The sequence below is a fragment of the Callospermophilus lateralis genome, chromosome 13 (genome assembly GCF_048772815.1).
Source record: "Callospermophilus lateralis isolate mCalLat2 chromosome 13, mCalLat2.hap1, whole genome shotgun sequence".
NCBI classification, from domain to species: Eukaryota; Metazoa; Chordata; class Mammalia; order Rodentia; family Sciuridae; genus Callospermophilus; species Callospermophilus lateralis.
Window position 1 is genome coordinate 39,949,298 of NC_135317.1, and position 25,883 is coordinate 39,975,180.

The following is a 25,883-nucleotide window of genomic DNA, read 5'->3' on the forward strand; positions in this document are numbered from 1 at the left end:
GTTAATGTTTTTGTCAATTGAGTTTTTTATTGTTACCCCTCCTAGTAAAAATCTTTATCAGGAAAAATATAATCATCTAAAGAAAAAGTTTCTTTCATTTCTGTTGCTGTAAGATGAGTAGTTTGGTGGGCTAGGGTTATAGCTCTGGGTCTATCATGTGCAAGGTCTGGGATTTGATTCCTAGCACTGAAGGAGGGGGAAAAAAAGATTGGTGTTTTGTTGTCCCCAAGAGATGTTTATAATGGAATTTTTCACATGTATCTCTCCCTTAAAAGAAGTAGATTAATAGTGCACTGATAACCATGAAAGCTATTTGATTTTAGTTATAAAATGTGGTTTATACCTGCAGCTTTCCTGCTTTAGGTGACTTCTAAGCACTTAAAGGATGATATCATGGACTAATATTTTTCTGCATTGACATCTTAATCTGACTATCTTTCACATCCCACTTACACCCTAACAGTTATTTTCTAGTGTGTGTTGTGTGTTTTTCTAAGTGATTAATTTTATGCAACTTGATTTTATATAATGACTTCTTTCTTTAGTTTGTTTTACCCTTCTGTCGTTTCTTACAGAAGTCCTGCAGGGGATTTGGGAGCCAAAAAGAAAAAGAAGAAACAGAAGAGGAAAAAAGAGAAGCCTAATTCTGGAGGCACCAAGTCCGACTCTGCATCTGATTCCCAGGAAATTAAAATTCAGCCGCCTTCAAAAGTGAGAGCCTGTTTTCTTCTCACCTCTGTGGTTCCTCGTGCAGATGAGAGTGGGTTTGTGCAGTGTAGTGCCCTGCCGGACCAGATGCTCTGTAGTTAGCGTTTTGCTGTGACTGTTTGAATGGCATAGTAGTTGGGAGGTATTTACAGCCTCCCTAAAACTGACTCTGACACCCACCTAAGAGGTACTTCTGTGCTTGTGTGTGTGTGTGTGTGTGTGTGTGTGTGTGTACCTTCCCTTTCTCAGTGCATTAGTATTTAGATTGTAGCTGTAGAAGAAAGTCTCAGTGTGAGCTTGCAAGGTTTTTTGAAATTACACTTAATAATTTGATTATTTTAGTTCAGAAGATATTCACATTTTAATTTTTCTGGGTGTCTGTCTAATTACCTGCCTAGCACAACACCATCTGGCATCAGATTTCAGCGGGAACAGCCATGGGTAAGTCTTATGTTGACTTTGAATCAGAACAGTGTCAGTGACCATTTCTCATTCTGTTGTCAAGGGCGGGGAATATCTCCTCACATTCTCCCTGAAGAAACACCCATTTTAGACTAAACCAGAAGTTGTCCAGCTGGGCCCCCTGTTGGTAGACTGCTGGCACAGCAGAGGGTTGGTAGTGCAGTATAGGTGTATGGTGGTGCAAATGGTGGCCACCCTGTCTGTGGAGCCAGCCCGCCTCAGGCTGGCTAAGAACACAGCCCGTGTATGGAGGTCTCCCAGGAAGCCCAGAGCCCTCTTGATACAGAACACCCAGAGTCTAAAGGAACAGAATTAGAAGTATAATGAAATCAAGATGATTTTGATGGTTGTAGCTCCAAATAAGTTTTCCTAGGTGGTGTGTGCTGTCATGGCAGTGTCCTAAGACCTTGAGCTTGGCCCTGGCTCCACCATCACACCTTAAGACTATTTCCTTATCTGTAAATGTGTTTCCTTCTCCCCAACTCACAGGCTGTCATGAGGTTAAAATGAGGTATTTTTTTTTTTAAGAGTTTGTATTACAAAGCACTGCATATGTAGCAGGTATTACCATTATGCAGGTTTTTTGTGTTTTATTTTTTTCTTATACAGAGCTTACATTCTGTCACGTAATGAATCTTGTGGGTAGTTTGTTGTTGTTTTTGTTGTTGTTATTATTACCTGCTTTACACAAAACCAGGAATCACTGAGAAGGAAAATTACTTGCCCCAGTTTTGTCCTGACTGACTTTGTGGGGAGAGAAGAAAGTGGAGTCTTCCTCCCTAGCTTTTCAACTTGCTTCTCAGGTAATAAATACTCTGTCCACTAGCCATAAGTTCCCAGGTAACTCATCGGAGAATACCACAATGAGCTTGCAAAATGTTTCTCCCATTTCTAAATGTTGCTTTGTCAGATAAACGCAGCGTCACTTACCTGCAGTTGTGGCATCTCCTTTTGCTTCTACCATCCCATCATCTTCTACCCATCCCTCCACCCTAGTGAATCTGAGCCCTTTGCTCACCTTGATCACTGATGCAAAACTGGAGCCAAACAAGGCAGGAGGAACTGTAAGCATTGTCTAGTAGAGTTTCTATTCATTTTTAAATTAGGAGCAAGTCAGCAGTGTTGTAATGTGGGTTTTCCTCTGTTGTATTTTTTTCAAAAACTGGAGCTTTTCCCCCTTAAGCTCATGCCAGCTCTAGATAACACTGTAATTTACAATGGACTATATTTGGGGAATATTCTCTTTCTTTGTTCCCTCCCTCCCTTCATTCTTCCTTCCTTCCTTCCTTCTGTGGTGGGGATTGAACTAGGGCCTTGTGCATACCAAGCAGGTGCTCTATGCTAGAGCTATATCTCCAGCCCCTTCTTATAGCCATTTTAGTGGTGGAGGACTTGGACATTTTCCCCAAGACATTAAATTTAGCAAATAATAGGTAAAGATATCATTGATGCTTAGTATTCCATATGGAGCAAATGTAGAAGAGGAATACTCGCCTTTTACATAAGATTTTAATAGTGGGCACTAATATGGAACTAATATATATTCTCATCTTTCTTCCCAGGTTGTGCTTTTATGGAAGGTGAATGGGTAGGGTTAGAATTTGTCATAGGGCTGGAAGTATAGCTCAGTTGTAGAACACTTACTTAGCATGTGCTAGGCCCTGGAAAGAAAACAAAAAAAGGAATTTATCATAGCTGAGTTGTCCTTATTGATTTGTCACCATGGATTTGAAACTTGTGCTTACTTAAATCTACTTTCAGAGAGCATTTAAATAGGTCTGGGGTGCAGCTCTGGTAGAATACTTGCCTAGTATGGGTTTGATTCCCATTACCACAAAGAAAAAACAAAAGAGAAAGCATTTTAATAGTGATCGTCAAGATGTTAATATTTTACCAACGGTCATTTCATTTAATGGGTTCTGGTTAACCTGATGATGCTAACTAGGTAGGACATAGATCACTGTGAGACCTTCCCCATAGAGTTGGGATTATCATTGGCTCCTTTCGAACAAAGGTGTCAATTCATGTTTGCTGCAAAATAATTTGCTTTTTGATGCATTAATTAGTGTTAGAAGACTTGACTACTGGGAAAGAAAAATTATCAAGACAAATTCAGTGTAGACCTTGTCAATATATTATTGTAAGCCTGGTCTCTACTTTGCCTTTTAAGCTAAATTTAAATGCATGTTCAAACATTGTTAGTCAAAATGTGCTGTGATCTCAATTCCCATCGAAGTCATAGTCTCTTAATAGATTGTGTTGATGGGGTTCAAATGGATGTAAATTTTGTTTACCTAGAAATCAATTACTTATAATGATGGAAAATCAAAAGAGACTCAAGCAAAAGGAATAATGCCAAAATACAATAAATTAGAACAGGAAAAATACTTTGGTAAATTTCTATGTCATTAAGATGGCCCTTATGATTTAGATGTCAATCAATATGTAAGATGAACAGCTTACAAAAATCATGGCGATCCTGGGTTATGTCATTAGACTTCTGAGTGGAGGTGCTAAACCCGCCTCCAGTTAGACTTTAGGACTTTGTTTTCTGGATCATTTTAGTATCAAGAACCCTAAGGAACCAGTGAATAAAGCAGCCACAGGATAGTCTCTGTGTAATGAAAGCTGTTTTGTGCTGTGTCAAATGGATAAGCTTCCCAGGTTAAAATGATTTGCTCCAGACCACAGATTTCAAAGTCGAGCAGAAGTCCAAAGGTACTGTTTATAAACCCCTGAGGGTCAATCTCATTTTTTCTTTGTGTCCATACAACAAAACCGAAGGCTCTGTAATTTCTTCTAACTACTTCAAAATTGCAGTGAAAAATATTCCTTGAGTGGTATCAGGATTCTGAAACTTTTCAGTTTGCTTATTGAGAAAAAGTCCCTGATTTCCACATTTAGTCCTATACATTGCCCTCTCATTAACACATCATTTGAGGAATTACAAAAAGAGCTGGAGAGTCCCCAGGAGATGGCAGGAATACTGCCTTTGAGAAGGGAACTTTAGAATTTAAAGGTATTGTACATTTTACAGACTGAGAGTATGTTTTACTAAAAAGGAGGCTAGTTTTAAACACTTGAGTTGTGGGGGGTGGGGGGACAGGTGGTAAGTGCTGAGGACTGGAGTTGCTTTGAAGCTGTTGGCCTTCTGTCACCAGGCTTGTCTCTAGAGGACTAGGTGAGGGGCTAGGAGAGGGGCTACGTGTGGTCCAGGAGGAAGGGACATGATGAAGGGTTCCTTTCTTAATCATCTCCTTCCCAGCTTAGCACCAACTTCAGATTTCTTTTTCTTCCTTTTTTTTTTTTTTAATTTAATGATCTTGTCTGCCTAGTTTCTGTTCTGGAAGTTGTTTCCTCCGTCCCCCCATTGCTACTGCGGAGCATTAAACCTGACAGTGGCTTGTGGCTGCCTGGCTGCTGTATGACAGTAATGCATGCACTGCATGTCACCCCTTTTGGTTTCTCCTCCCAGAGGAGCAGTGGTGGGACCATTGCAGTTGGGTGGGAACCTGAAACAAAGGATGCTTCCATTTACTTTAGATTTCCCAAACTGCCAGAGCCCCATTCGAACTACAGAACTGTTGTTACCTGTAACAAAATATATTGTTTATATCTTGATCCTGGAGCCGCAGCCTCCAGCAGACTTCGAGGAGGTTGGGCAATGTTTAGGGATGGCAGTCTCCAAGGCAGATAAACGTGCGTCTGCCCCAGGTTTAAGAGCAGCGGCAGCTTCCTCATGCTTTGTGTCTCTGTGTCTTTGCTGTTCTAGAATCCCACCATCCCCATGCAGAAGCTACAGGACATCCAGAGAGCAATGGAGCTACTCTCCGCATGCCAGGGCCCTGCCAGGAACATTGACGAGGCTGCAAAACGCAGATACCAGTTTTGGGATACGCAGCCAGTACCTAAACTAAGTAAGCTCTTCCACTGCCCACCCTTCCCCCCAAAACAAGGGTTGATTAACAGCAATCAAAAATATGAAATAGATTTTACTTTATTTATATCATTTGCTCCATACCATAGATTCAAAGTTTACATAGAAGTAATATTTGTCTTTTTAAAATATAAATTTTAGGTAGTGACATTGGTTTTTAATTACAATGATTTTATTTGATTTGTATCCCTATTATAATATCCGATTTCCCTGCACTTGAAATATGATACCAAATTATATATAATATTATATATATAATGGTGTGTGATTCTCCTGTCACCTTTATTCTTCTCAGTTATGGAGTTGTTTTTTGTAAATATAAACTTAGCATTTTCACTCCTTGCTTATTTTGTAAGATGCAAAAGGTTTTCCCTATAACATCTTATTGAAATGTATAGTTTTATACCATTTAATGATAGGATTCTGAACACTCACCAGGGGCATTACTACTAATTCAGTAGCATCCTAGTGTCACATGGGAATTAGAGCATGTAATGAATGTGAAGATCTCATACTTTGGTATACTAAGAAACTACTGTGGGGCCTCATCCCCTGATGCTTCCCTGTTCTATTAGATTTCGATTAGACTTTTACCAGTTAAGTAATCATAAACATAATTTAACTGTTCCTCTTTCCCTTTATGGAAAAAAGATGATGTTTATAAATGCCATAAATATGTTAAAAATATACATTTTAAAATTTCCTACTTTGTACTATGTATATGAAAGTAAATTTCCTACTTTGTACTATGTATATGAAAGTAATTGTCATATAACTATTTCTATACTGTGAGTTCAGGTTCTAAATCGATATCATAAAGAATTGCCAGCCAGAATGCTAAATAGCTCAGCTATGTACAAAATAGTCCATTTTCTCAAATATAAATCAAGAAGCAATTCTTTCCTTTCAAATATTAGTTTTCAAAATTTTGAAAGCTGCCACTCCTCTCCCATCCACTCTTACCCAACAGGTTAAAAGGCCATGATCTTCTGAGTGGTAAAGAAAGAAGGGCTGGGATATGGCTCAGTGACAGAGCACTTGCCTGGCATGCATGAGGTCTTGGGTTCAACCTTCAGCACTGCAAAAACAGAAGAGAAAAATACAGGCATGGTGGCACATGCCTATAATCCCAGCTACTTGGGAAGCTAAGATGGGAGGATTACAAATTTGAAGCCAGCCTGAGCAAGTTAGTAAGACTCTGTCTCAAAATTAAAAACTGAAAGGGTTGTGGAGATAGCTCAGTGGTAGAACACCCACGGGCTCTATCCCTGGTACAAAAATTAAGAAGAATAAGAAGGAAATGATCTTTGCTTGCCCTTTTTCTTTTAGATTCTAGAAATGTGTTTATTAATGGAGGGAGATTCTTTAAAATGAATTTACAGGATTCTTAATTGCACTCAGTTGAAAGAACCTTGGCTAAGGGGTCTAGGTCTACTGGCTTGAATGTACTGGGTTAAGCTGAATGCTACTCACCAAGCCACTCTCCCATCCTAAAGAGAAGAAAGACACTTATAGCCAGCCACCTAATCTCAGGCCACCTTTTTTGGGAAGATAATCCAGGGGCTCATCTTATTGTTACCATCTGGGGGTGCTGGGTTCATTGTCTCTATTCAGCAAAGAACTGAAGAACAGGACACAGAGGTAGTAAGCAAGCAGCAGGTTTATTGCAAAAGTGACATAGATAGTGTCAAAAGTGACAGAGAGCTGGGAATCCAGTAGGGGGATTTTGGCTCATTTTTTTTTATGGTCTCTGGAATTTCCTCCTTCCTTATTTCCTCCACTGTCCAAGCTCTCCTCACTATTATTCGTTTGTGCCCTGTCTGTCCATGTGTCTGTTTTGTTTTTCTCTTGTGTCCATGAACACTTTCATCAGCCAGTTAGTTGACCTCATCAGAAGACTCTCTCCATGCGCCTTTGTTCTGGCCCTGCCCCCGACCTCCTCACTTGCCATCCTGTCCTGACTGTCTAAGCCCTTCTATATTTCCCTCACTATTTTGCCCCTTGGCCAAATCCTTGCATAGTTCTTCAGTTCCTAGGACTCTTTGTGCTCACCTTAGTTCAGAGGCCATAAGGTGAAGGAAGCCAGGTTGTGGGAGGACATTTGGTAGTCAGACTCTTGTGCCTGAGGTTGGGGAGGATATTTGGAAGGCAGACTCTGCCTCTCCATTTCTGCCCATCCAGAGGAGCTGACCCCAGCTGTTTGGAGCTGTTTGCATGGGATGGTCATAGAGACAGCATGAGAGCCAATCACCAAGCAGTTGTCAGGGACTCTGTATGGGAGGGACTGGGAATTTGGTCCCCTGGGCTGACTTGAGGAAGCCTGTGGAGATGAGGTGGCAAAGTGGAGATAAAACAAGAATAACCAGGTTAAGGATTAGGCAAGGGAGGGGAGCTAGTATAAACCCTGTGACTTCTACCTACAGAAAGATTCTGTGGTGGGAAGAACCAGGCCCTGAGGTTCTTTCATTCAGCACTTGTTAGTTGAATGTTATTAAGTGTCAGGCAGAGTATGGAGCACATGCTCCAGAACTAGTGGTGCGAAGGCAAGACAAATGGTGGCCAGGCAGGGTGAGGAACACACTTTAGACAGGAAAAGGCTTTAGTCAGGGAGAGATGCCATGGGAAAATGATGCATAAACATCTGTCTGAGAAAGTCCCAGGCCCATCTGCATGATGACCAAGGCAGGGCCTTAGTAGAGGAAAAGCACCAGGAAGGCCCTGAGCTGGGGCAAACCTGAGAGAGGTCAGTATGGCCAGAGCACTGGGAGCAAGGGGCAGAGAAGGGTGAAGTGGAGCAAAGAGGCAGCATGAGAAAGAGCCTGCATTTTATTCCAGCTGCAAGGGATGTTCTGCAGAGGATGAATTGGAGGGAGGATTATGGAAATCACTAGAGACTGATGGTGTGGAGTACATGGCTAGTAGAACAGCTGAGAGAAATCACCAGTCTTTGAATTAGGTTTTGCTGTTGGGAGGGGTCACAGGTCACTCTTACACACCCCTTCCCCAGTTTATGGAACTTCATTGTATAAGAGGCGAACAGCTCTAAGGCTGTCGTATCAAACCTGATACGTTGCTTACAGTGGTGCTGTGTAGCGAGTCTACAACCTAAGTTTGAGGCTTCGAAATCACTATCATTTCATAAGGTCATCTTTGTCATTGGGTGACAAAGGATTCCTCCTTTGATTTAACTGGTGAGGTGAGAGTTATTCCACACCACCAGCTGACTTTCCTGCTTTAGTCCAGAGGAAGTTGAAATAATAGCATATTTTAGACTGTATTAAACTCAGCATCCCAAATCTGTTTTTTTTTATGTCGCTGACCATTTGAGGTTGTTGGAATGCTTTGGTAATTTTCTCTTTTTTTCTTCTTGTCTTTCTCTCCAGATGAAGTCATAACATCTCATGGTGCAATTGAGCCAGATAAGGACAATGTACGTCAAGAACCGTATTCTTTGCCACAGGGTTTTATGTGGGACACTTTAGACTTGAGTAATGCCGAAGTGGTGAGTAAAACTCTTTAGTTCCAGATGTTCATTCACAAAATTGCTTCTGCATTGGTCCTGAGCACCATAGATAGGAAGCTTATTATATCTTTTAGCTCAAGGAGTTATACACCTTATTAAATGAGAATTATGTAGAAGATGACGACAACATGTTTCGCTTCGACTATTCACCTGAATTCCTGTTGTGGTATGTCTTGCTATCAGGGTGTCATGGATTGGACTGTTAGATTGGGAGGTCTCATGTCTGTTCCTGTGTTTTTGGACACTAACTGGTGCCTGTTTTCCTTGTCTTCTCTGACTTCAGGGCTCTGCGTCCCCCAGGCTGGCTCTTGCAGTGGCACTGCGGGGTCAGAGTGTCTTCAAATAAAAAACTCGTAGGTTTCATAAGTGCCATCCCAGCAAATATCCGCATTTATGACAGGTACATTTAAAGCTGTTCATGTCACCTTTTGTTTTTCTTTCCCAAGAATTGCAATGAGAGTAGACTTTTAAAATTACTCACTGGGGCCTGAGGTTGTGGCTCAGCAGTAGTATACTTGTCTGGCATATGTGAGGCACTGGGTTTGATCCTTAGCACCACATAAAAATAAATGAATAAACAAATAAAGGTATCATGTCCATCTACAACTAAAAAAATATTTAAAAAAAATTACTCATTGTGAGTTGTCAATAGTGGAGGAAGTTGTGTGTGAGTGAGGACAGGGACTGTATGGGAATTCTCCACTCGATTTTGCTGTGAACCTAAAAACTCTTAAAGTTAAGTTCATTAATTATTAACAAAAAAAGGAAGATTAGACTGAACCAAAAGGATAAAGAGGAGGGCTTGGGTTGTGGCTCAGTGGTAGATTGCTTGCGTCGCACATGTGAGGCACTGGGTTTGATCCTCAGCACCACATAAAAATAAATAAACAAAATAAAGGTATTGTGTCCATATATAACTAAAAATATTTAAGGAAAAAGAAAGGAGGAGGACAAGACTCTGTCCACCCCTCTATCTGCCCCTTTTTCCTTCCTCCCTTCCCTTCTTTTCCTTTTCTTATTTTCCCTTTTCTTTATCAATCTCATACATGTACCCATTGTTATGTACCTGTTCACACACATGTACACATGTATGTATGTTTCAAAATCAATAAAGCCATAAACTGACATCTAAGATTGATTTCTGGAAAAAAATCAAAAGTTTTAGGGGAGATAAAACCTTTCCCAGCCTGGCGCAGTGGTATACACCTATAATCCCAGTGGCCTAGGAGGCTGAGGCAGGAGGATCTTGAGTTCAAAGCCAGCCTCAGCAACTGCGAGGTGCTATGCAACTCAGTGAGACCCTATCTCTAAATAAAATACAAAATGGGGCCAGGGATGTGTCTCAGTGGTCAAGTGACCCCCAAGTCCAATCTCGGTACCAAAAGAAACAGAAAACAGAAACACACAACCTTTTCCTCCATAGGATAAGCCTCCGCCCCTTTGCTCTTGTTATCTAACCCAGAAAGTTGAAGATAAAAATCAAAGACCTAATGTGTGAAAGGTATATTTACCATTCATTGTATTAGGTTAGTTTATTTACTGATAAAAACATGTGATCTCAAGGAATATTGTGCCAAACAAGAGGCCTACATATCTGGAAGCAGAGCTGGGATCAGGATTGAAGCTCTAGAAGGTTTACTGCAGCGTGTAAATGCACTGGCTCTGGTCTGCTGAAGCCCTTCTCAGGGATCCTGGGGATTTGTATCATGCTTCAAAGTAACATCTTATCAGATTCTGTACCAGGGTGACTCAATTATTGTCAGAATTGCATACATTGTAGGAAAAACAGATAAACTTTGAGGCATATCTGAACCATTTTCTAAAATGAAAACTAATAAAAGACTAAAATGTTAAAATTTATTTGGAACAAAGGGATTGCGCTTCCTTGACCTAGAGTTATAATCATTTTGGCAGGGATATAAGGCAAATAGTGTTTTTTGATCTGAATTTATGAAACTAGAACTAAATGAAGCAATATTTTTCTTAAGTATTGTGTTAAAGGATGTCTTCCACATTCTTATTCTTTGAAATTTTATGAGCATTTTCTTGTGTTGTAAAATGTGTTCATCTTGTGTTGGCTCTAATTTTCAACATCTTTCTTTCTTAGTGTGAAGAAAATGGTAGAAATCAACTTTCTTTGTGTTCATAAGAAATTGAGATCAAAACGGGTAGCCCCAGTGTTAATTCGAGAAATAACTAGAAGAGTGAACCTGGAAGGAATCTTTCAGGCTGTATATACTGCAGGAGTTGTTCTTCCTAAGCCGGTGGCCACGTGCAGGTAATGGTAGCACTGTATCCCTACCCCAGGTCTTCCCTTTATCAAGCCTGTTGAGCATCATGACCATTTTGTAGAAGTATTACTCTCCTCAGGTGAGGGATTTTGCTCACTGGGGTTTGTGTAGTTTGTTGGTAGCAGAGATGGAGACCATTCATCTCAGTATATCATACGGCTACTTGGTGATTTTTTTAAAAAGTCTTTAACATTTCCCTGCCATTGATACAGGATCTATATTTCTTTTTTTGTTCCATTCAAAAGACTAGTGCTGTCTTTGTATGGAGAAACCCAGGGCATTGTGATCTTACAGTGTCCACTGTTGTGCTGCTTTCTCTCCACACCTAAATTCAGTTTTCTTCCGTGCTTTGCAGCATTACTGAACCATTCCAAAAGTCTGATAAGCATCAGTTGAAAAGTCCAAGATGTACTTGTTTTCTAAGAATAAACAAGAAGCTTATGCTGTTTTTATGACTTTATTAGTTCTAATCAAGCTTTTAAGAACTGCTCCAGCAAGAAGACAGTCAACAACCTGTGTCTAAAACATAAGAGTTATCACCTTCAACTAGGAAAAAATTTAAAGTAAACTTACTATAAAAGATAAAACTGAAAAATTACTATAACCTATTAAATTATTGCATTCAAAGATAAACAGGATAAAAGACTTCACATGTGTATTTTAATGCAAATCCTTTATCCCAGTACCTAAATTGGAATCATTTAAGAAATTTAGACTGGTTGCTCAAAAAAGTTGTTTTCTTTGGAATGTATCCAACTAAAAAGCTACTTATTTAGAAGAAATAGTTTCATGTTTTTAAACCTGTTAGTTTGCCTTTGATAAAATCAGTGGTGGCCATTAAATATTTGCAAACCAGGGTGTAATTAATATTTTTCTTGAGGTTTTAAGATTCCTCTTTAGTGAAAGAAATAAAAGGTAACAAACTTCAAAGGAACAAAAAGAGGAATGCAAGACATTTTAAAGATGAAAAAATGACTAAAAAAATTACTGCAGACAAAGAGGGCCAGCCTCAGCACTATGCCAGGCACAGCATAAGTATTTAGTAAATGCTTATGGAGCAGCCAGGCTGAGGCAGAGTAAAAACATATAGAGTTAGAAATCAATTAGATTGTAAAACCTTTATTGTATTCCAGATACTGGCATCGATCCCTAAACCCCAGAAAATTGGTAGAAGTGAAATTTTCTCACTTGAGTAGAAATATGACATTACAGAGAACAATGAAGCTTTACAGACTTCCGGATGTAAGTAAGAATGATTTGCAGTTTTTGAAGCTGTAACAATTGAATCTTTTAAAAGGAAAGAAGTATTGCAGCAGTCTCAAAATGGACCTGTGTCTGTGAAAGGGAATATATAGCTAAAAAGACTGCGTAGAATTCAGGAACTAGGAAAACAGGGGAGTTCATTTGGAAATACCAGTTTGTTTGTTTGATTTTTTTTTTTTTTCTTTCTTTCTTTTAAAGATTTTTTTTAAGATCTTCAATTTGTAGTGGGGTGAGATTGAATGAAGTCAAGTAAGTTTTGGCATTTGGGTATTTATGGTCTGTTAAGTAAGGGGGAAGAAAAGTTCAAGTTGCCACTGATTTCTTGATACCATAGAGTGGAGGAGTCAAGTTTAGAGAAGAGACCAAGGGAGAGGGAATAATGTTTCATTACATTATCTTCTTTTTTTAAAAGAACAAATTCCCAATATGAAAAGTTGTCTCTCTTAATAGGAAAAGTTAAGCATATTTAAAGTTAAGTAAGGCACATTTAAATGTGCCTTTGCTTTATTGGGGACTCAGATGGTGTGTTATTTATTACTTACTCTGTAAAAGATTGTCACAGACAGAGCAGTTTAAGACAGCACATTTATTCTTTTTTTTTCTTCAATTTTTTTTTAATTGTAGTCGGACACAATACCTTTATTTTTATGTGGTGCTGAGGCTCGAACCCAGCGCCTCGAACATACTAGGTGAGCACTCTACTGCTGAGCTACAACCTCAACCCCAGCACATGCATGGGTTTTGCAGGTCAGGGATCCAGGTACCACTTAGCTATGTCCCATTCTTTGGGTTCTTATGAAGCTGTCATCAAGGTGTCAGCCAGAACTGGGGTTTCCTCTGAAACTTGACTGAGGAAGAACCTGCTTTCAGGCGTCCATGGTTGTTGGCAGGATTGACTTCTTTGCTGGCTGGTTGACTGGGCCTCAGCTCCTTCTTTGCAGGCTGCCAGAGGCCATCTTCAGTTCTTGGTCACCTAATCTTCTCTATAGAGCAGTGCATAGCATGGAAGCTTATTGACCAAAGCCAGTGAAAGCCAGAGAGTCTGTAGAGGGAATCTGCCAGCTAGATGGATTTAGAACTTTATATAATCAGTTCATGAACGCTGACATTTCTATTGATGAAAAGCAAATCACAAATCCCACAGCTGTTGGTTAGAAACAAGTTCCAAGTCCCATTTCTATTGTACAGAAGCAAACCTCAGTCCCTGCCTGCACACAGCAGGAGCAGATCACACAACTTGTGAACTCCAGAAGGTGTGAAAACTGGGTGCCCTCTTAGAATGTATACACCGTAGATGGGATCTTTTGTTTGAATTTTGCTCTGTATGAATTGAAATAAAAACTTTAAGCATGCCTATTTTTTTTTCACTAGGAGCTAATTTCTACTTTGGTCTCCCCAAATTTCACTCTATTGAAGCTAAAGCAGTCTAGCTTCTGTGTAGAGAAAAGATCCACTTACATACAGGCTGCATAAAATGGATTTAATAATAAGGAGTTTTGTTATTTGCCATTGGTTTATTCAGAATGATTAGAATTTAAGATGCTAACAGTATTTTTGGCTTTTATATTTCGGTACAGATATCAGTCTTTTCTTATATAACAAAGTTTTGGTTGGTTGGTGATAAATCACAGGTCAGGCCTTGGTTGTGAAACTAGGCTTTGGCATCTCCCTTCAGTTAGCTTGTGCAGCAGCCATGTGGTTGTAGTGACTGCCTTTTCCCCCCATTAAATTGAAATTAATAGTATGCTCGCACAAATATTTTTCAGTTTGTTTTCACAAGTTTTTGAAGTTAGTTCTTCTTTTCTCCTTATCCAGATGAAAAAACAGACTTATAAAGGTTGACACTCATGCAAGGGCACATCACCAGTAAGTGGATGGTTTGAGATACAAGCCCAGACATTAGTGTTTCTTCTGTTAGACCCTGTTGCTTATGCTGTCACCTTTCACATGCCCCTGTTAGGGGCAATAAGCACCAGCCAGGGTCATCATGGGCCACAATGTATAGTCATTACAATGCAGGTTAGCACAGTCTAGACAGCTCTCATTGGTATGTTCCAGTCTCCTTTCCCCCTTCTAAGACATGGAAAAAGAAGAGTGGGTAAAAGAGGTGAAAGTACAGATGTTGAAAAATTGAGCAGGGCGCACACCTGTAATCCCAGTGACTCAGGTGGCTGAGGCAGGAGGATTGCAAGTTCGAGGCCAGCTTGGACAACTTAGGAAAACCCTGTCTTAAAATTTTAAAGAATTAAAATAATAAGGACTTGAGATGTAATTCAGTGGGAGAGCACCCCTGGGTTCATTTCCTGGTATCAAAAAAGAAAAAAATTGGAATGTGCCAATAACAGAGGCACTCTGCCTCTTCTGGTAAAAGCTGGACAGTGCAGCATATGTGAGATCCTTTTTGACTCCAGAAACCGGATGGATGAGACCACTGCTAGCAATCTAGTCAATTAAGAACAATTTTATACCATTTAGCATAAGAAGAGCCTTACTGAATGCAATTCTTGTTTTATAGAGAAAGTGTCATTTTCTGATCTCTCATATTGTTTCTGCTTATAGCACTTGCTTTATATCTTTCCTGGACTTCTGAATAGTACAGTTGACATTTATTGGGCCAGCATTGTGCTGGGCAATTCAACTTCTATAATCTCATTTATTATTCATAACAGTTATAGGAGATCAGGTCATTATCCCCACATCATGGGAGAAGAAGTTGAAACACAAGATTGATGGGCCCAAAATCGGCTAGGCAGGTGCAGGACTCTCCCAGTACCCACTTCAGTAGCTTCCGTTCTCTAGCATACTGGGTTTCCCCATGAAACCCATCTTTCATATCTCCCTACCCTTCAGGGTTCTTTTTTTTTTTTTAAATTTGGAGTTGAGTATTTCCAAATTAGATAGTGTGTGTGTGTGTGTGTGTGTGTGTGTGTGTGTGTGTGAGAGAGAGAGAGAGACTTTGAAGATAAAGGTCAATATGAAACAGAAAAAAAGCAGGAGTCAGGTTAATCTGCCAGGGGTCTAATTTTGTGCCACAAGAAGGATATACTTGCTAAGACATGTCCTAAGACACGAGGTGTTCTGTGTTTAGTAGCATTAGATGGATTTTTAGTATTGAACATCCTGGTTGCTCCCTTTTAAATCATATAACCATAATCATTGTTTGTGTCTGCCCTGGAATGTTGGCTCTTAAGCCACTCAGTTTGACAAATGGAAGCATTATTGTTTTCTAACAGAGCTCAGGGCTTTATTTCCTTATGTATTTGTAAGCAGATTTTACACAGATTTCAATATACGTACAGTCCAGTGAGTACTGGATATTAATTGGACCCTGGAAGGTACATCTGACTCAGATACAGGATTTTCATTTGACACATCAGATTTTCTGTTACTGAAAACATCTCTTCCCTTTTCATTGACCTCTTAGGAAACATGGCCCCTTTACTTTCTCTCATTATACAAAAACTTAATGTTTGATCAAAGCTTAAGTCTTCCCACTTCTTCCTGAAGATAATAGCTAGAGTTGGTTTATTTCACATTTTAAAAATGTTTTGTTCTTCCATTGTTTTTTTTTTTTTTTTTTTAGCCATTGCTGGTTGGCACAGTTGAATCGTTTTCCTCTATTTTCTAGTCCCACCCCCTTTTTGGGGCTGATATGCTCTGTTCTGTTTTGCCTTAATGTGTCTGTAAATATTTCTTTGAAATGCTTGTAAATTGCCAAAGTTATGATGCTTTATTTGCCCAAATACTGTTTCACTAAGTCTTTAAATTCTACTACCTTATGAGACCAAAGGATAGCAGTGTAGTCCACGGACCCTTCAATGTCATAATCATGATTAGACTTAGGATTTGAATCCATGAAATCAGCACTGTTTGTATGATAACACTTAAACATAATTTGCATATTTACTTTCATCCTCTTAAAAATGTACTAAAAAGTGTTCCAGAGGCTATATGGAATATTCCTTATGTCAAGTTTTTTGTTTTTAAATGTTCTGAGTTTAATTTCTAATTGGGTCAGTGTGGGTATATATCACCCACATAATCAAAGCTTTTCAATAATTACTAGTACCAAGAGGTCCTGAGACTGAAATGTTTGAGAACTGCCATTTAAGGATGGCCACTGGACTAAAGGTGTGTTGGTTTAGTGATTTCACAGTGTGAATATTGAGTTAGTGAGAAATGTGTGCCAAAGAATATTTTGCTTCAGAAAGAAGTTGGCAAATTTCTCCCTTCTGAATGTTCTCTATTAATAGATGTCATATATCCTGTTGCTTTCATTAATTAATCTAATTGCTTGATATTATTTGTTACTGTACCAGTAACAAAAGAAAAAGAATGGCTATTTAATCAAGCAAAGAAAGTCTGCGTCATAACAGAAAATGATTTTGACCATGGTTTACATATCTACGTAAATAGATATGTGCTTTTGATCTTTTAACTAGCATTTAGAAATACATGTTTATTTTTTAAATTTCAGTTGGGACCTGGATATTTCTGACTCATCAGCTTTCAGAGCAACAAAAACCAAAACATATGAATTGTCCATTAAATGTTAAGGATTCAAATTCTCTAAATTTAGATTATTAAATGTCATTTTAGCTGCAGTACTGTGTAGATTACATAAATCATCATTGAAGGGCCCCAGAGTAAATATGCAGCTGAGAACTTTTGGATCTGTAAATGTAAGCATGGATCTCCTATTCTTCTCTCTTCATGCTGATTAATAATTAATCAGCACTCTGTCACTGAAACCTTGAAACCTCAGCACAACTAGTAACAATATATCAGTGGTACCTTCAAGATAAAAACCTATTTTACCCCATGAGATTCTACCTGGGTACCTGCAGGAATCATAATGGTCTATTCTATAGGAAACTTTTATTTTAAAAGTATTTACAGGGCTGGGGGTATAGCTCAGTGGTAGAGTGCTGTGTAAAGCCCTGGGTTCAGTCCCCAGTACCACAGAAAGGAAAAAAAAATATATATGTAAACCATTGAGGGCAGAAAGGTGGACATGCAGTATTTTTGTTACTTGTTTCCTAAAATTTAACCAATATTTCTCCAAGCAAGGGAAATCAAGTTATTGGGGGAAAAGTAGGCTATTTTTTACTTTGTAATGTTTTTTTTTTGTTGTTGTTGTTGGGCTTTCTCGGGTCTAGTCTTGAGTGCCTGGGTGTCTGGATAGTTCTAGAGAACCAGAGTGATGACGGGAGTTTTTGAGAACCAAAGTTGAACAAAATCAAATGGGGATCTGTCCTGACCTGTAGGCTTTTTATTCCTATGGCTTTATTTTAAAATTATAAAGCTCTGCAGTGGTGTTAAAATGCCTAGTCTGATTACCTTTTAATAAAACATATGGCCTGAAATCCAGGCCCAGTATTTGATAGTCCTGCACCTTTAGAAAATACTTGGCTATTGAGCTGGAATGTAGCTCAGTGGTAGATTACTTGCCTAGCATGTGTGAGGCCCTGGGTTTGATCCCCAGCAGGGTTGGCAGGGTGGAGACAGAAAGCAAATACCTAGATATTGTATTAAAATTCTTGCCTTCCCATCATTAATAAATGTGATGATCATTATTATCCAAAGTACAGGTATGAAGACACAAATGGTGTGAACATACTTGTATACAACTAGAGATACATGGAATAAGAATCGTAATGCATTCCGCTGTCATATATAAATAAAATTCTTGCCTTCCCATCCTGACCAATCTGATTTACTCTTATATTGTTTTTGTTTCAGGAAACAAAATCACAACATCTTTTTTATGAACTGTTGAATAAGACAAGTTTCTCAACTGTGTTTTCAAAATGTTAAATTTGGTGATTTTTAAAGCAGAAACCCCAGAAGTCAGGCAATTGTTGTGCCCTGTCATACAGACTGTGAAAATTCTTGGTATTAGTTTATCAGTCAATTCATAGCATTCCTTTTGATTTTTGGGGGTCATAAGCAGTACTGACCAAAGACTTGCCACATAGAAAGAAGAACATTTTCTAGCATGTATTTTAACCCATTGCTTCTCAAACTTTAACATGTATACAAATCACAGGGAATCTTATTCAATTGCAGCTTCTAATACACTGGGTCTGGGATGGGGCCAAGATTCTGCTGTTCTAACAAGCTCCTGTGTGATGTGGATTCTGTGGGTCTGTGGACAAAGGGCATAAAGTAGTTTTACTCCTCTTACATTTAAACTTCTGGGATTTGTCTTATTTTTCCCTCCAACAAGGTTACCAAGACTTCAGGTTTGAGACCCATGGAACCAAAAGATATTAAAGCAGTGCGAGAATTAATCAACACTTACCTGAAGCAGTTTCATTTAGCCCCAGTGATGGATGAAGAGGAAGTAGCCCACTGGTTCCTTCCCCAGGAACACATTATCGACACGTTTGTAGTGGAGGTAAACATAAGGTGATAAGGTAGTACTAAGAAGTATGCACCACATACGATAAAGTTTATTTTCCAGAAAGAGCACAGAGTACCAGTCTCTTCTTTCTTCCTCCAAGACTCAGTGTTTCTGGATTAGATTTCTGCTCATCTAGATGGAATTGCATTTTCTTCTTAAGTTTCCATTTCTGGATTAGAGTGTACTTTTACTACATATTAATGCTTTTCTGTTGTTATCTGTGTGATTAATTGCTTTTCTCCTTTTTCAAAGGTTATTTTGGTTGACCTCAATCAGATGGCTGCATCCTAAGGCTTAATTCTTTTGGTTTGGGAATAACTGAAATGCCTTTGGTTGAGATGTCATGGATTCAGCCATTTAATCCTTGTTTAAGAAAGGAAGGAAGGAAAAGTAACAGTCCAGATTTTCCAAATTCTTGTTGAGATGAATCACTTGGAAGTTCTTTTGGTAGAAATGGATTGAGTTGCTTTTAATCTTGTAAATACTTGGAGTGGAGAGGGCCAGTTAGAAGTGACTCCAGCTGTTAGTTTACATTAGTTGTATACATAAGTGTTTACTTAGTGAAGTCACATATTTCCTGAGTATGGGATCACAGGCCCAATGTATTAGTCAACATTTTGTCATTGACAAAATATCTGAGAAAATCAACTAACCTGAGGAAAATTTTATTTTGGCTCATGGTTTCAGAGGTTTCAGGTCATGATCTGTTGGCTCCATTGTTTTGGGCCTGTGTAAGGCAGAATATCACGTTGGAGGGACATGGTGGTTGGAAAGAGAGAGAGAGAGAGAGCAAGGGGTTGGGGATAAGATATACCCTTCTAGGGCCTGCCCCTAGTGATTTCTTCCTCCTAAAACTTCTTCCACCTCCCAATAATGCCTTCATATAATGAATCCCTTAATGGGTTAATTCACTGATGATGTTAGAACCCTCATGATGCAATCACTTTCTCAAAGCCTCACCTCTGAACATGGCTGCTTTGGAAACCAAGCATTTAATACATGAGCCTTTGCAGGGACATTCCAGATCCAACCCATAACACTCAGTTAAGGCTGTAATGAAGGGGAGCCATGGTAGATATGACTCAAAGGACATTTTTGAAGAACAACTGAGCAGTCTGTTTCTAAATTTTTATTTCCAAAGCAACATAAGAGTTGCCATCTTGGGCTGGGGATGTGGCTCAAGCGGTAGCACGCTCGCCTGGCATGCGTGCGGCCCACGTTCGAGCCTCAGCACCACATACAAACAAAGATGTTGTGTCCACCGAAAACTAGAAAATAAACATTAAAAAAAAAAAATAAGAGTTGCCATCTTTGCTTTAAAAAAAAAATGTCATCTTTATGCACCTATGTGAGTTTCTCAGGGCAGCTCATCTCAAACTTTCTTGTTTCAGGACTCCTTTACTCTGTGAAGAATTATTGAGGACCTCAAAGAGCTTTTATTTTATGGATTACATCTATAGATATTTACTTATTCAAAATTCAGACATTTGATATTCCACATAACAATTTAATAATAATCAATTCATTACATGCTATCTAAAGACCATATTTTGTATGAAAAACTATTTTCCCAAACCACAAAATTAACGAAAGATGGTACCATTTGCATTTTTGCAAATCTTGTTAATGTCTGACTTAATTTGAAGACAACTGGGAACCTATTATCTGCTTTTGCTTTCAATCTATTGTGATATGTTAAGTATGTGAAGAAAATATTTCACATGAAGTATTGAAGATACTACTATTAGCAAGCTTTTTATCCTCTGTTGCATTATTGCATTAGAATCCATTGTTCTGTCTTGTTCTTGTTTTTTTTTTTTTTTTTTTTTTTTTTTTGGTGCTGAGGTTTGAACCCTGGGCCTCTCACATGTTAAGCAGGTGCTCTGCCATTAAGCTGTCTTGTCCTTTGAATGACAATCTTCTATCTGTATATGAGATTTTAACATTTTACATGGCTATTTGGAAAAAAAAACTGATGCACCAAATTTTTTTAATAACTTTATTTTGTTTAATTTGTTTACGTGGTGCTAAGAATCAAACCCAATGCCTCACATGCTAGGCAAGTGCTCTACCACTGAGCCACAACCCCAGCCCCTGATTCACTAAAGTTACATTTCATCTTGTGGTATCAAAAACTCACATGTGTGGATATCACAACCTTTGTTATCAGAAAAGGTTATAATGTAACTAATGGTGAAGGATACAAGTTTTTCCCGAAATTTAACTTACACCTGAAAGCTCACATTTTATCATTGGCAATATATCCTGCCATTTTCTTTTTCTGGAACTGACAGGCTCTCATCATTCATTTTCAAAAAAATATGCCATATACCAAGTCTGAACAACCATAATCTTGCCAGTTTTACTTTCAAGTAGTGTTCCATGAAAAAAGTGGCTAGCTCAGCTCCTAAGTTGTTCTCCTAGAGGCAGCCTATGTGTTTCAGAGCGGAGATGGCAGCCTTCTAATACCTAGAGCTTTCATTTCTGCAAATGAAATCTTTCATTACTACTTCATAATGTAGAACATTGACTCTTCGGTCAGCCTGAGGGAAACTTTCCTGGTAGGACCTTTTGCTTTCTAAGAACTTTATGCAAATCACTAACTAGCACGTCTGCTATGGTTCCAACTGCCTGCTCTTTTTGGCCACCACCCAGCATAATATAAGGGGCTCAAAATAGGCTGCCAAGAAAGAATTCTCACTTGCTGCTTTTTGTCTGGACAGAAAATTATGGTGAAAGAGTTAGCTGCATGCAGTTTTTTCAAGGAGACACTTACCTGGTATTACCATTGTCCTTTAGAGCTCCAGTGGGAAACTGACTGACTTCCTGAGCTTCTACACGCTTCCGTCCACAGTCATGCACCACCCTGCTCATAAGAGCCTCAAAGCTGCCTACTCCTTCTATAACATTCACACAGAGACACCCCTGCTGGACCTCATGAACGATGCACTCATTATAGCTAAATTGGTGAGTGACTCAGTCATTTTTGTTCAATTTAGTTCTTCAAGAGTATATGCCAAAATATATAAAACATCTCATGGTGTTTTCTTCCATCCAGATGTAATTCATGCAATGCCCTCCCCCACCCCATACACACTATTGACAATGGAAGAATTTTGCTGTATTTCTTTTAAAACATTAGTGGCTGTTCTCATCATTGATTTTATTTCAATATAACAAAAAAGAAATATTGTAAAAGTTAGAAAACTTAACCCTTATACAAGAAGACACAAAATTCATAAGGGATATTAGATGCAGCCTATGAATGTTAATTAACTTGAAAATACATCTTTTTATTATTTTTCTATTTTCCCAGAAAAATTATTCTCAGGTAATTATTAAATAGATATCTTTCTTTTAAAAATAAATTTGAATCAGCTGACATACATTTTGATGATACATATTGAATATGGGAAAATAACTGCTCATGAGAATTTGGAAACAGTACTTGAAAAATGTTTTCCTTGATTTCTCTGGTGTTTGATCATTGAAAATATTGTATAAATTTGCTACTTTTGGTCTCCAAATCAACATTATCCTGATTGCTCATTTTCAGCAACTTTCCCCAAGTGGTCAATAAGTTAAAGTAGAAATTAAAATTTAGGTATTCCATCTATATCACATTTTGCATAGTATTACTATCTAACATTTTTAAGAAATTTAATTTTTACCATTAAAATATTAAGCTTACTTTCGAGTATCAGTCCAAGACAAACATGCTATTTAAAGTCTTTACAACTCTTAGCTATAGCTTCACTTACGTCAGGCCTTAGGCCAGTAATTAATAATTCTGGAAATGGAACCATCTAGACAACTGCTCCCTTCTGAATCAGGAACAAGATATTTTCTGAAATCTTAATAGGTTATTTTTATGTCAGTGATAGCCATCAGAGAACATTTTTTTTTTTTTAATTCAGCATTTTGAAAGATCTTGTTGACTCACTGTTAGCTTTTTAAGACAATTTTGTATGGTCTTCCTAACCTATACTATAAGACATTAAGCCCTATTGTAAATGCATATCCAAGCTATTAGTAGAGGAATTAAATGTTATATCAATAATTTCTATAGATAGTCCTTTGATGTTTTAAATTTTAAATCCTTCTTTCTTTGGCAGAAAGGATTTGATGTATTCAATGCATTAGATTTGATGGAAAATAAGACCTTCTTGGAAAAACTCAAGTTTGGTATAGGAGATGGTAGTTTGCAGTATTACTTGTACAACTGGAGGTGTCCAGGAACAGATTCTGAAAAGGTAAGTTATGTTGACAAACTCTTTGTAAACAAAGTAAGTCTAACTAGACAATTCCATCCTTGCTTCCCTTTGGGTTATTCTAAATAGCTTTTAAAATCACAGATCTTTTGTATTATGTTATCAATTAATTTATTTGTTCTTACTATTCCATTTCTTTCCTCCAGGTTGGACTTGTACTACAGTAGATAGCTGTGTTGACTTCTAGAACTCTGGCATCCTCATTTGTTCATATCCTATTTAATGATTCCTGGAACCGCCATTCCAAAGAAGAATAAAAGCACAACCTAAGTGAAATTGAAGTAGATGGTAAAAATCAGCAAAGATGAAAAAACACCCCATGTGTGACCAGTTGTACACATTCCTAGTTAGAATGTTAAAATGCATCTTTTCTTTTTTTGCTGTTTACCCACTTGTGGGAGGGATGAAAAGGTACAAAGACGTTTCTCTGGTTTTCAAACTTTGGCTTTCTTGGTGAAGTGAGGGTACTTTTCCACTCTCTAGAAAGGGAACTGTTTTTCTATGAACTAAAGAGAAGTTACAGCATCGTGTAAGAAAATCTCTGCTATTGTGTGGAGATAAGCTGCTGCATTTCTATTTATTAAGTGGTAGTGTATTTGTCTGTATAATAGAACAAAGGACCCATTTGGAAAATTTTTATGTATATCACCTTACATGACATCACTGGGAACATTTATGGAATGACAAATATGGAGCAAAATGAAAATGTACTGATTACTAGTACATTATTACTCCATAGGCAAAGTTGCCAAATCAGTAAACACAGAGATTTGTACTTTGATCTTCAGTAGGTCAATAGATGGTTTTAAAAGCAAAGTTTGAGGCAAACTTTAAGTGTGCTCCCTGAAGAGCATACACCTGTGAATGACCAGACTCTTCCACTGCTGCACCATCTCCAGTTTCTTCTCAGCAACATCAAGAATACATGAGGGAAAGAAAATAAAAACTCTAAGGTCAAAACTAATGCCGGGTTGCTTTATTAGTGCTACAAGGCATTGATAGTTTGAATGTTTTTATTACTTATGCAAAATTGCACATATTCCTTTATGCTGACTTTTAATTTATCATGAACTGTCATGCTAATGGAAATGTCTTATTTGTAAATAAGTATTCATAATTTTGTTACCAATGGTGTTTTTACCTAGAATTTGAAAAACAAGAGTTTCACAGTGTACATGTATGTGTATATATCACCAGTAATCCAAGGGATAAATAAGATGCTAAACAAGGCTGCAGACTGGCCTTTACTCAAGTACCACAAAGTAGACACTTCTTCCTGCCTTTACCGTACCAGTGCCTCGGCTGCTCAGTCCAGAAAAAGATAAATTATGTTAGACAGCATAATGGCATTCCCTTCATGTTTTAAGTAATCCAATAAAACCAGTCATTATCTTAATACCAGACAGGGACCATCAAGTATGGCCCCTGGGCTTAATCTGGCCCATCACCTGTTTTTGTACAACACAGGAACTAAGAATGCTTTTTATCTTTTTTGATTGGGGGGAAATAGTCAAAACAGTGACATTTTGTGACATGAAAATTATATGAAATTTAAATTCAGCATTCATAGTTTCCTTGGAACACAGCCACCCTTTTGTTTGTGTCTCACCTGTGGTTACTTCATGCTACAAAGGCAAGTTGGGTACTTGTGCCAGACTGTATGGCCTCTGAAGCCTAAAATATCTGCTAACTGTCCCTTTTTAGAAGGTCTGTGGATCTTCATTTACTAAGGAGTTGAAAAAACAGGTGTGGCACCCAAGACTGCCACTAGAGGGGACACTTGGGCCCCACAGTAGTGCCTAACTGGTACAATGTTCTTAAAAGACACAGGAAGACATCATTTCACATTTCACATCATTTCAAACTTAGCTGCATTACCATTCTTAACAGAAGGAGAAAAACATCAAGAAACAAAACTGGACCAATTCACTAGAACACTTCTTGGGAACACCAGCATTAAATAAGAATTTATACACTCTGGAGTCAAGGCTCATTTACATATTCCAGTTATAGAATTCATGTTATTTACTTGATTCTTAAATACAGTTAATATCACTGTCCTATTTATAATTCAAAAGCAGATTACCAGTGAGCATTTTAGAGAATCAGTACAACTTAAATGCAATATAGTATTTAGAAATTTTTAAAAAATTGTCCTGTAATGAAAATGCTGTATCTTTTCTTTTTAATTTGTGCCAAGATGGCACTAAGTAAAATCTAAATTAACAGATGGCATAATCTACTGAGTCATCCAGATTTTAGGCTGAAACTTTGGCAAAACCATTATCTTCCCCTAAACTACAAAAATAACTTTTCCAAATATATATTATAGTCAATTAACACAGAACACTATGCTCACAAAATCTTGCCTGAGAACTCATGCTCAATTTTTTAAAAAATTTACTTCTTGCCACATCTCACCTAATTGCCATCACAGTTTTCTGTTTGGTTATGTGTGTGCATGCTCATGCACAAACACACTAAGTATTAAATTTGGGGGTCTACCACTGAGCTATGCCCCTACAACTCCTGTCATACTTTTTATACATGTTAATTTCCAAGTAAGTTAACAATACACAGGAAAATGAATCCTAATTAAAATACTTTATCTGGCTAGCTTCTATCCCATTGGGCCTTCATCCCAAGCAGTTTTATGCCTGCCTACAAGGAAAGCCAAACTGACATGAAGTAAAAAAACATATTCCTTCTAAAAACAAAGTATTGCAAGGCATTTGGTATTTTTCCTTTGAAACTCAATGCTCCCAATCTAGTTTCATTGACCGTACTTATCTACTGTGGCACATTTTCCAAGTTTGATGGGAAAATGTTAGGTGTTGTAGGCTACAGATGTTCTTGCTAACAAGCATTGTACCAGCCTTTAAAACAGTGAATTTATACAAGCATGGACATTAGTTTCAATAAACTTTTGTTTTCATATTCATATTTTTGATTATTTTCTGCACTTAAATGTTTTTAGGCTTCAGCAAGTTTGTGCTATAGCTTCAAACATTCATACATACTT

General features: G+C 38.1%; 1 protein-coding gene across 4 annotated transcripts in view; it reads left to right on the top strand.

The window, feature by feature from the left end:
* Window positions 1–25,802, top strand: part of Nmt2 (N-myristoyltransferase 2) — a 45,604-nt gene extending 19,802 nt beyond the window's left edge. The window contains exons 2-15 of one of the 4 annotated variants that reach the window (XM_076873074.1): window positions 576–711; window positions 1,107–1,149; window positions 2,733–2,773; window positions 4,181–4,189; window positions 4,943–5,087; window positions 8,491–8,609; window positions 8,705–8,796; window positions 8,914–9,030; window positions 10,738–10,908; window positions 12,055–12,163; window positions 18,414–18,584; window positions 21,390–21,557; window positions 22,706–22,843; window positions 23,008–25,802. In XM_076873074.1, the coding sequence (XP_076729189.1) occupies window positions 576–711; window positions 1,107–1,149; window positions 2,733–2,773; window positions 4,181–4,189; window positions 4,943–5,087; window positions 8,491–8,609; window positions 8,705–8,796; window positions 8,914–9,030; window positions 10,738–10,908; window positions 12,055–12,163; window positions 18,414–18,584; window positions 21,390–21,557; window positions 22,706–22,843; window positions 23,008–23,028 (1,480 nt within the window). In that variant the 3' untranslated portion in view covers window positions 23,029–25,802. Of the gene's footprint in view, window positions 1–575; window positions 712–1,106; window positions 1,150–1,848; window positions 2,235–2,732; window positions 2,774–4,180; window positions 4,190–4,942; window positions 5,088–8,490; window positions 8,610–8,704; window positions 8,797–8,913; window positions 9,031–10,737; window positions 10,909–12,054; window positions 12,164–18,413; window positions 18,585–21,389; window positions 21,558–22,705; window positions 22,844–23,007 lie in introns of those variants that run through there. The other 3 variants (XM_076873072.1, XM_076873071.1, XM_076873073.1) reach the window with 3 other exon arrangements.
* Window positions 25,803–25,883: the final 81 nt, after the last annotated feature.